At 40.0% G+C, this 10,696-nt stretch overlaps 1 protein-coding gene across 21 annotated transcripts in view; it reads left to right on the top strand.

Annotated features, from left to right (window-relative positions):
• Positions 1 to 800: 800 nt before the first annotated feature.
• The window catches only part of ncam1a (neural cell adhesion molecule 1a), a 269,226-nt gene continuing 259,330 nt past the window's right edge, over positions 801 to 10,696 (top strand). For 6 of the 21 annotated variants that reach the window (XM_039778229.1, XM_039778231.1, XM_039778225.1 and 3 more), the window contains exon 1: positions 802 to 1,083. In XM_039778229.1, coding sequence (XP_039634163.1) covers positions 1,032 to 1,083 — 52 coding nt within the window. In that variant the 5' untranslated portion in view covers positions 802 to 1,031. Of the gene's footprint in view, positions 1,084 to 10,696 lie in introns of all 21 variants that reach the window. The other 15 variants (XM_039778240.1, XM_039778239.1, XM_039778236.1 and 12 more) reach the window with 6 other exon arrangements.

The following is a 10,696-nucleotide window of genomic DNA, read 5'->3' as shown; positions in this document are numbered from 1 at the left end:
AGATAAACGTGTCCGTGTACACGAATCAGTAGATTAAAAATGACGTGACCATTTCACGAACTGCCGTGAGACTGTGTTGGCGCACGTCACCTTTGATTGGTGGCCAGGTTTGTGGTGCCGCCGACATATTGTATGGTACCGTGGCACATTTTTAAAGAATATATGGACTCAACATTCATCAGGTGGACACAAACACAACTTCGACAGAATGCTAATGTTGCTCTGTAGCGGCTGTATGCTAAATAACTAAATTAGTTATTTCAAGGAAATGTTTTGGAAAAAATGGACCAGTAAACCAAAATGTTACATTGATTTACATGTGCCTAGACGTTTAGCAAATGTGATCAGTGATTTTAAATAAATTAAAATAATGTAGGCTAGTTTAACTGTCACGGTTTCTTTAAAGTTAACTCTGTTGTGTTTTGACTAGAATTATTACCCAAGAAGGCGCTCATGCCTTTTGAGAGGGGAATATGCTTTAGTAACTAATGATTAACTGTGCTGTATGTAATGTGTTTTGTTTTTGGACTTGCAAATAAATGAAATTAAATGCAAAAAAAAAAAAAGTAGGCTATAGTTCAGAACAAGACATTTGAATGCAGATATTTGGCAGTGTAGAAATTATCAATGAATGATATTATCCATGGATTTGTCTCGTATTAAGCTAGTATTCCGATGTAGATCCTTGTGACCTATCGCTTCTGCACTGACGGACTTTGTTACTGACTTTATTCTGCACCGCCCCTCTTCTCTCTCTCTCTCTCTCTCTCTCTCACGCCTACCGGGCGGAGTAATTCGTGTTGGTATCTATTGCGTGCATGTGTGTGTGTGCGAGTGCGTGCTACGGCTGCTGCTTGTCACTCATTGTGCCGTGAACACGGGTAGCGACAAGGACCAAAATTCCGTCCGGTAGCTGCTGTTGTCTCCTGGCAAAGGCTGATATCTGGTTCCCCACCTCCTCAGTAGAGACCCCTGGCTTGTTTTTAAAGTGCGTCTGCTCTTCAAGGAGAATATCTGTGACACATATTGCAATGCTTCAAACAAGGGACCTCATCTGGGGATTGCTATTCATCGGCTGTGCAGGTAAGGAAGCGGAGTTGTTTTATTATTCATATTAGGTTATTCCAAGCCTGTGGGCAAAGCTAAATCTGTGGAGGGAAGGCCGAGCTGTTTTGATGCTGGAGCAGCATCCTCTGGTCCCGCGGCATCCTTGTCTCTGACTCCGGACAGTGGCGCTAGGTCAGAGCTGGTGCTCTGCTCATATATACACCATTGTACAAAAAGTTTTTTTTTCTAAGAAGTGAGCGTGTTTATATCTCGTTGAGCCGAATAAAGCGTGAAATCCCAACCGGGACACCTTTTATTCCTAGTTTAGACTCTTTCATTTGCATTTTTATTTATTTTTTTTATGTTCGCGCAAAACAGGAGTATATAGGCTACATCCCAGGTCCGGTTGGCTTACTTTTTCTGAGTTATGCATATTGTAGGTTTTCTTCATTTGGAGGAACATGACCCACACATGCTGCGTTTTTCTGCGAGTTAGTGAGTTCATTTGTGCGGGTATAAGGTTATGGATGCTGGCTGAGATTAGGACTGGTGATGCAGGGACGCTTTTGTGGTCCCTCATGCCAGCAGATATTGCTTATACCCTATGGCTGCTTGTAAGCCACCGTTTTCTAATCTAACCACCTAAACGACATATATGGGCTCATCCAAAAGTCCACCTCGGCTTTCTCACTTCTGCTGGGTCAGCCATGACGCACCGAAGATGCAGTGTCCGGAGCGCTCGTTCTTATAGCGGGGATGCTTTGTTTCCGTGTACTAAAACCAAATTTAGGGGGAATGTTTATCAAAAATTTGAGTTTTGTTTCCCATACGTACGCGCTCAGACTGTATTCGTTGGATGGATTAGATGTGTCCACCATTCCGACTCTAGCCATCATCGGATTTGGCACGAAAACCGTATTCTGCGCGGATGTGACAATGTGGGGTTTTAGAGTTTAACATCAGTCTGCCCGTGTAGGTTAACAGCCCCTGGCCGTATTTATGCGACATAACAATTGTTTCTTTCGTTTTTCTTGCTTGCCAAATAGGACATTGGAGTTTCCAACTTCATAGCGCAGTGCGTTTTTAGGCGCTAAAATGATGTTGACATTCAGGCCAGGCTGATTTTGATCCTAGTTATTTTTATTTGGTTGGTTGGGAGGAAATTCGTCATCCATTGAGGACGACTGAATAGTCATTCAATGTATACAATAGAATCCAATCCCAGAGCTCCCTTGGTTATATAGGGCGGGAGGGGGAGCCATTTCCCCCCCTAAACCCCCACTCTCCCGCTTCTTACGTCCTCCTTCTCTCCCTGATCTGCCCCCTCTTTATATAGACTGCAACTGTGTGCTCCAAGTGGAGTTTGAGGACCCCCAGGGGTCCTTGGAGAGAGGAACAATAGTTTGATAATAACGCCATTTATTAGGCATTGTCCCAATTATAAAGGAGAAGGATTATTATTCTAACCTCAACTTTAGATTTCACCAGTCTTCCTTCATATTCTAAAGGTCTGCAGTGTTCTTTGATCATTTCCTATTTTTGCCTTTTTTGTTTTATTTCATTATTTGAGTTTAAAAGAAATGTGATCATGATATCAACTGATTTTCATTAGATGATGGATGGATTGATACATGGGCCCCGTAGTTATTAACCTTCTAACACTGTTCCGGTCAAAAAAACTCTGATTTACACATTCCCTGTACCATAAATATGGTATATGATATCCTTCACAAAAGGCATTTGAGCACATAAAATTCATTGTGATTACTTTCTTTGAATTTTGAGTGATTTATTCAACTCGGTCACACTTTTTTTTTTGTTTACGGTCAAAAATGACCGCCATAGGAAATGAATGGGAAAGAGTATAATTTTCATCCAGGAGATGAAAGGCATCTCCATACACACACTCCTACAACTTTCCTGTGCTTGTGTGCCCATTCTACACATGAATCATACATTCCACAAGAGAGCTTAGAGTAAATTATGGGAGCCCAGTGTTTTCTTGAGCTAATGTACTTCTCCCCCAATGTGAACCACACCTGCCAAACAAATAAATCTTGTGTAAATTATAGGAACCCATCTCTTTCACATACTCCTTCATAGCATACATGCCACAGGTGCAAAGCTTCCATTTGCAAGGGACACTGCACCATGACTACAATTTGCCATTTGTGCGTGTGAACCACCAGTGTTCACACACAGTCACACACAGTCACACACAGTTCATGTTTATTTAAAAATAAACGTGTACCCTCTGGTGGACTAACTATTGAATATTTGTGATAAGCTAAAATTGACCAATATTGTTGGCCTGCTCGATATATTGGTCAGGATCTAATGGGTTATTTGGGCATAAGTTGCAGATCTGTGACTTGACAGTATTTGCATTCCTTTGCTATACACACAACTAAACTATATGCCCCTTAGTACACATTAAATATAAGTTTTTTTTTTCTTTTCTAGAATATGTTTGACGTATTTTCAAATGAACAGTTTTTTGGCACCTTTCACACCCAAACACTGTGGCAACCTGTCACTGTTAGTTGTGTAGAGGGCGGTATGGTACCAAGACCACTTGGGATGTGTTCATTTCTTTTCTATGTGATTCCTGATCCTGCCAAAAATATTCTGACTCCCTCGCAATTCACTGCACCTCATATGGGAGGGAAAGTGAAAGGAACCAAGAGGGAGATAATTAGACAACTGTGCCTCAGCTCTGCTCTTTTTGCAATAGGGGAAGAAATTCAAAGAAATTGATCACATTATTTGATAGGCCCGGGGTATATTAAAAGGGTAATGACGGTATCGCACAGTTTGAAGGCTGAGCAATTTAATTACATTTATTGATTTCCAGTTCCTGTTCCAGTTCAGTGCTAATTGAATTTGGAGTCTAGTCATAAACATTATAGGATGAGGAGCCACACCACCTTCCAAGAAATGTATTGAATATTGGCCAGATTAAATGGAGTATGATTTTAGAAGTGGAGACAGACAGTGGCCTTTCTTGTCTTGCTCTGTCTGCAGCCAGATGGATTGAGTCTAGTGTGTTTTGCCAGTTCTGACCTTGTGTTATTGGAGGGATCTACTATATCCATGGTCATCATTCTTCAACCTGAAGGAGTGTAAGGTGATGGAGGCTAATCAGAGACACAACTATTTGTCACACCTATTGGAGAGTGAAAATGAGTGCCTCCTTTGAGGGATGTGAAGTTTTTCGGTTTAAGGTTCTCAGAGGTGATAACATGGTGACTGCTAATGCCTGAATGTGAATTTTGACCATATGATTTCAGATCTTCGGCCTGAGTTGGTGATTTGTCGTTGCTAGGCGTTGAGAGGTTGATCCAGATGTTGAGATGGATACAAGTGTCATTGTGATAACTTTCCAGAGTTTTAAAATCCTTCCTCATGGTATTCTAAAGCACTGTGCAGTGTTTCAGTGTCTGACAGACATTCATAGTCATGCATCTATTACTCAGACTGGACTTCTTCATTTGTATTTCTTCATTTCATCACTAAATGAAGCAGGCCCCCGCCAATGCAGCCCCTTGTGTTTTTCAAATGCTGCTTTTGGTCTGAAATGTCCAGTTACTGCTGTGCACCTGCCAGTCCCTTTTATATAGTTTTGTGAAACTTAAGGTAACTGAGTTCAAGTGTGAAGCTAACCATGTGAATTGAATCAACGTGAATTGAACCGTGACGTTCATTTCATGATCCTGTAGATCTAAAACAATGTTTTCGTGCATAGAGCTGAACTCCAATACAAGAGAGCACATTTAGAGGGAGAGAAAATACACAATTCCTAAATGGCTAACATATGGGACTTTAACTGCTGTGGTGAGTTCAAAGCCACTATGAAAATAATACAGGCTATTTTTGACTTTGGGGAACTGGAAAAAGCAACCAAACAAGGGAAAATTATAAGGCGTTTTTAGTCTGCTCTCTGAATAAAACTAGATTCTGGGTCTTCAGAACTTTGCTCTGTAGTTGCAATAAGATCCACGCGGCGTTCAAAGTGACATTTTGTACCAATTTATCACAGCTTATGTTGATCAAATTCTCATCAGAGTAGGCGCTACTCCGATTACAGCTGGACTCCCTTTGGGCTCAGCACATATTTAGCCATATACTGCATAGTACTACTACCACTACTACTACTGTGTAGTTATTCAAAAAGCAAGAAACTGCATCAAAAAATGACTTATCAAGTCGTAATTGATTTCCCAGACATGATTTCTGCGCATGTTCTATTGTGCATTCAACTTTTTTCTATATACTTTGCTATTTATTCTAGTCAGTCATTTTTGTCTTTGTTTAAAATGACATGGCATTTCATAAATGTTTAATTCCCACAATTTTAGTTTTATACTTGGATTATAAGTAATGAAACAGAGGAGTGCAGAGAGTAATTCATACAGGCAAATCATTATGTCATTAGTTGATGTTTGCAGATCTGTGGATAAAACATGTAAAATAAATTATCAAAACATGAGCATAAAACAGATGGTGGATTTTGATACATTATCTATGAATTAATGTCCTCTCAGTGCTCTTTTATGCTGACAGTAGTACAAACAGAAGTTCAAAATGACTCGGCTGGCTGTTAAATTTCTTCTCTGCTGACTGTTAGATGAGGATGGGCTGTCTTTGCATATTAATCAGTGCATGAATAGAGGCCGTGAGTGATTTGCATTGTGTGAGCAATGAAGGCGTCCTATAGAGAATTGAATGTAGGGAAAAAAACGAAACAGAAGGAGATGGGCTTGTTGTACAGAATGGGGGCTGCCCCCCTCCCCCCAACCCTCCAACCCTTGAAGTTTTTTTTTTTTCCCTCTATCAGCACAGCATTACTTTGCAAAACTCAATACAATATATACAGTGTGTATGTAGCTGCACAATTGCAAACCAACACAACCTTTGTCGGTTGGCATTAAGCTTGTGTTCCTTGAACATTAAAGTAAAACTGAAAACAGTTGTGGGAATGTAAGAACCTCAAAAACCTCAAAGCCTTTTCCACAAGGTGCCCCCCAATGCAGTGTTGTGTATGACAATTTAAGATTTCCGGCGAGAGCTGGGTGGTACGTAGAAAAATCAGATGTCACGATATTCTTGATCAAATACAATTGCGATAATATTTTAGGGTTGATTAATGGTGCTTTCAAAAAATATTTTCACAATGAGATTTTAGATAATCCACAAAGTGGATACAGTGACTGTGGGTAAAGGCAAATAATAAAACGGCTAGTAAGTCTATTACAGTAAGCTCAGAAAATGACATGACTTTACTGTAATGCAGCCTGTAAAATAAGGAAAAGACAACACTTATGCCATATTACAATATCCAAATTCTAAGACGATATCTAGTCTTGTATATCAATATTGATAAAATGTCGATATATTGCCCAGCCCTACTTCTGACTTGTATTTATGGTCTACATAGTATTAAACATAATTTTAAACATATCTATTTTATGATGTGCTTCCAAGTTACTCTGCCATTGAGACTAGACAAATACCAAGCTAGTTGCTAATGACCTGTCTGAAAATAATGTGATACAATCTGCTAGATCATTTAACCTAAAGAGGAAAAAAAAAAGAATTGATCATTAAGGGTTACATGGCCCGAACAAGGGCTCATTCATAAAAGTTATTTTTTGGTCCTAGTTAAAGTAAATTTGAGTATCCTGTCATGGTCAAAGCAAGTATGACTTCAGTATTGAGTGTTTGTAATTGAAGAGAAGCATAATGGATGTGCGGTCTCTAAGGTGGTCTGTTTGTTCAAATTTACAAAACATGTAATATAAAAATGTACTGAAAGCTTGTCTCAGACCCTCCATGTTCTGGTCACGTCCCCTGGTTGAACTGAACTCAGCTCTTATACTTAATAACTCTTCAGTTCTCCAATAAGAAGTCCCAGCAGGGTGAACTGGTATCAGCTTCTAATGGATTCAGAAAAAAAAAAAAACCTTGCTTGATGTCAATGTGCCCCAAGATCACATTCAGCAAGGTGAAACACCTCTGGGAGTGGTTCTGACTCTAAACAGACTTTGAAGCTGCTGGTGCCTTAAGGCGTAATAGCCCCACTGCTCATGGAGAACATGGTAGGTGATGGTGGATGGACAGTTGTCTGCTGTGGTACTCAGCATCTTCAGCGGAGTGCTTTATCCTAACCTCACCACATTCTCTACATCAGCACTGAGGATCTGTGCTACTTTGTCATGCAGCATTGCATTTTTTTTTTTCTGAGCTCTGTAGTGAGACTGCCGAGTCTGGTGACGATGCCCAAGCTGACCAAGAAATACTTCACTGCGTAACAGAATCCCCAGCATGATGTCCCAGTCCTCCTTGAACTACTTGGAGAACTACAAGCACCGTTATCATTTGGAATATATACTGTTTGTATCAATGTTCCAGTTTTCTGTATTGTTAGCATGGTGCCCGGTATTATTTATAGCCGGTCACTATTCTAACTTACTTACTACACTGGTAAACCGTTGGAATTGCTTTCTGTGAAAGTCAGACATTTCTGAGTATTCTTGTGTTAATACTGATTTCTTTTTAATTTTTTTTGACATTCCTTTACCAACCAGTTTCAAGTACAGCACAAGACAGGCTTTGATAGACAATATAACGCTTTAAAAAAAAAACAAAACAAAAAAAATATATATATATATATATATATATATATATATATATATATATATATATATAAAAAAACAAACAAACAAACAAACAAACAGCTGAAGTACCCTTTTTATCAGGGATCACACATATACACGACAGCACATAATTATTTGTGATTAATGATGGAATACTGGCAATCTTTAAGACACAAGTGCAGAAAGTAGGAGGTTTTGCTTGATTGTCCTTTGTTCAACCAAACCTTTGAGTGATGAGACAAGACGGCAATACTGTATCATGCATGTGTCCCTGGTAGATTTTTGATGCTGTTTCAACGCTTACAATAAATATACACTAACTGCATACAACGGTCGGCTGCAGAGGTTATCCTAGCTTAATGTAAACTGTGAACTTACGTGGCTGAGTCTTGTAGTTATGTAAACAAAAACTGTCAATTAGCAGGAAATGTGATATACCTTAACAAGACTAAAGGGCATCCCATACCAGCTGCGTATTACACGCAAAGGTTTCCAATGTAAGCCTGCACACGGGTGGCACATCCCGGCTACTTTACTTTTGCTACTTCTTTCTGAATTGCACATCCGGTGTGTGCTACAAGTGTCATGCCATACCGATGTGTGAAAAGTCATTGTAGCGCTACCACCAGGTCACAGAGTCCCCTTCTGACAAGCATTTTGGCCCATGACAAGGTATGTCCACAATTATATAGCCTGGACTTACGAACGCTAACTCCACACGAGAAGACTAAACACCCACCCAATGTACTGTAGTCTGTCCTGCTGTCGATGTCCGTTTTTGTTTTTTAGATGTTTCGGCTGCTTAAATTAATATCACCTTGAAAGTAAGATTGCGTATCCTTTTGCATTGTAATTCCAGGCACTGCTTATCCCATAGTTTAACTGAAAAAGGAGTAGTTAGATGTGACTCAAAGTAATATTGCCACTTATGTGACTGGTGTCAGATTTAAGATGGCTGCATGAAAAAAATTAACTTATGTGTGTATATATATATATATGTGACTTTATTTGGACTTCATTATCCATCTTTGGTGTGCATCAGTTACACTGACTTGCTGCATAACACAGAGTTTTAGCAGTCTAGGGCCGCTTATTGTAATTGTTCTGTATTGCTTGCTGGTTTTGCGTTGCTGAGCACCTTGTGTTTTGTTTTTTTGCTGTAATGCCCTGAACACCTAGTTTAGAAATCTCGACGCACCCTAGTGGCAGCAAATTTATTTTGCAGCCAGGGTCAGTCTAGGCACTCTCTGTTGGCTTGCAAGCTGGAAAAACCAAACTTTGGTCAGGCCAATCACATCGTGTATAGAGTCAGTGGGCGGGCTTATGGCTACTGCTGCTGCTGGGAAACTTTTGCCGTATCCTGTCGGCAAAACTCCGAACACATCTTCCTTTTTTAAGAATGACTTCAATGCCGTTCTTTTCTCAAAGAAAAGCTTAACTCCAAGTCTTCCAGAAGACCGCTGTTCCCAGCAGCATAAGCCCGCCCACTGACTATATAGTTTGGTTATTCCAGCTCGCAAGTCAACGGATTTCTAGGCCACTGAACACCTCGAGTTGAAAACTTCAACTCAGGGAAAAAAACGCCTGATGTCATTTAATTTAACAGCAAAATAACGGTTGGCTGAGGACGGGGGATTCAGTGGCTGTCTAGCAAGAATAATAATAAAGGCAACTGGTCTCATCACCAAGAAATTCAGTGCACCTCGCGTTTTGCAACCCTGCAAATGTGCTCATTCGGATTGCGGCCTAAGGCTGTTTGTTCCAGGATTTCAGCAGCCAAGCTGATATCACACCTGCTTTATTTGTCTTCAAGGAGGATCATTTTCTACTCTGAAATCCTGCTTTTCAAACCACCTGGAGAGGCTGCTCATTTTGTTGTACACCTGGTGTCTACAGGGATAATTGTTGCTCATTTATGATTGCATGCAGTGATGTTTTTTCACACAATGTATTGTGATTGTGTATTACTTTTTGAGATATTTTCCTCTTTTGTCACTGAATGTCTGTTTTTTCTTTGTTGTGTGAGGTTCTTACTTGAAGTACTGACTTATTTCCAGCCTGTTCCATCATGCCACTTCACTAGCCCTGACTTTTTTTTTTTATGTTAGCCTTTGATTGGTTGCTCAAGTAATTTCTCATTTATCCCTATGTTTTTGTTCTGCTTGCAAAAGAAGTGGGGTAAAGAGAAGCGATGAAGTGCACTCTAAAACAAGTATATGCCAATACATACACAATATATGGGTGATAAGGTAGTATCAGCCAACACATCAGTTAGACTCTAGCATGCTCTCCATTAAAATGTGTTTTCCTGCCCTTGCCGCCGTGAGATATTTGCCACATGGACTGCAGCCAATGTGTAATGCAAAGTTGGGATAATGCCCATAAGGACCGGAGAATCCTACGTAGTGTCTTACTGTATGTTGCACTTAATTTTATACTGTAGCAACACTAAGTATATAATTAGGATAGTATAATTATACTAATTCACATCAAAACGTGTAAAAATATGTAAACAGTCAGCAAGCTTGTTGACTCTGATACTAGCTTGGAGATACCACATGAGTGCTCTCTATTTGCTTGCCAAACACTAATGTTTGGGGATGTGTAGGTGGCCTCACACTGCATGGGTATTTTGTTAGCACATGCATACAGTATTTTTGGCGCTCCAGCATTTACTCGGAATCCTTTCAGTATCACTTGCTGGAAGTTGCTGAGTTGCGCTGGAGTTTTCTGACACAATTTAAGAGAGACCCACTGGAGGATTATTCTTGCCTCAGTGAAAGTGAGCGTTTATTTGATGGACATTATGAGCACAAAGACACACCAGGCTTCCTATGCGTTTCCTACAATCGGAAATCATTGTCTCACTTTACCTTTGCTGAGCTGTCATGGACAGGCAGCGCCATGGTGTATTTGTGCATGTTCTTTTTTTTTTTTTCGGTCTCTTAATCCCAGGGAGTGACTCACCATCATGATGTAATGCCTAGCAATGG

Source organism: Perca fluviatilis, chromosome 16 (genome assembly GCF_010015445.1).
Source record: "Perca fluviatilis chromosome 16, GENO_Pfluv_1.0, whole genome shotgun sequence".
NCBI lineage: Eukaryota > Metazoa > Chordata > Actinopteri > Perciformes > Percidae > Perca > Perca fluviatilis.
This window is presented reverse-complemented; position numbering and strand designations above follow the sequence as displayed.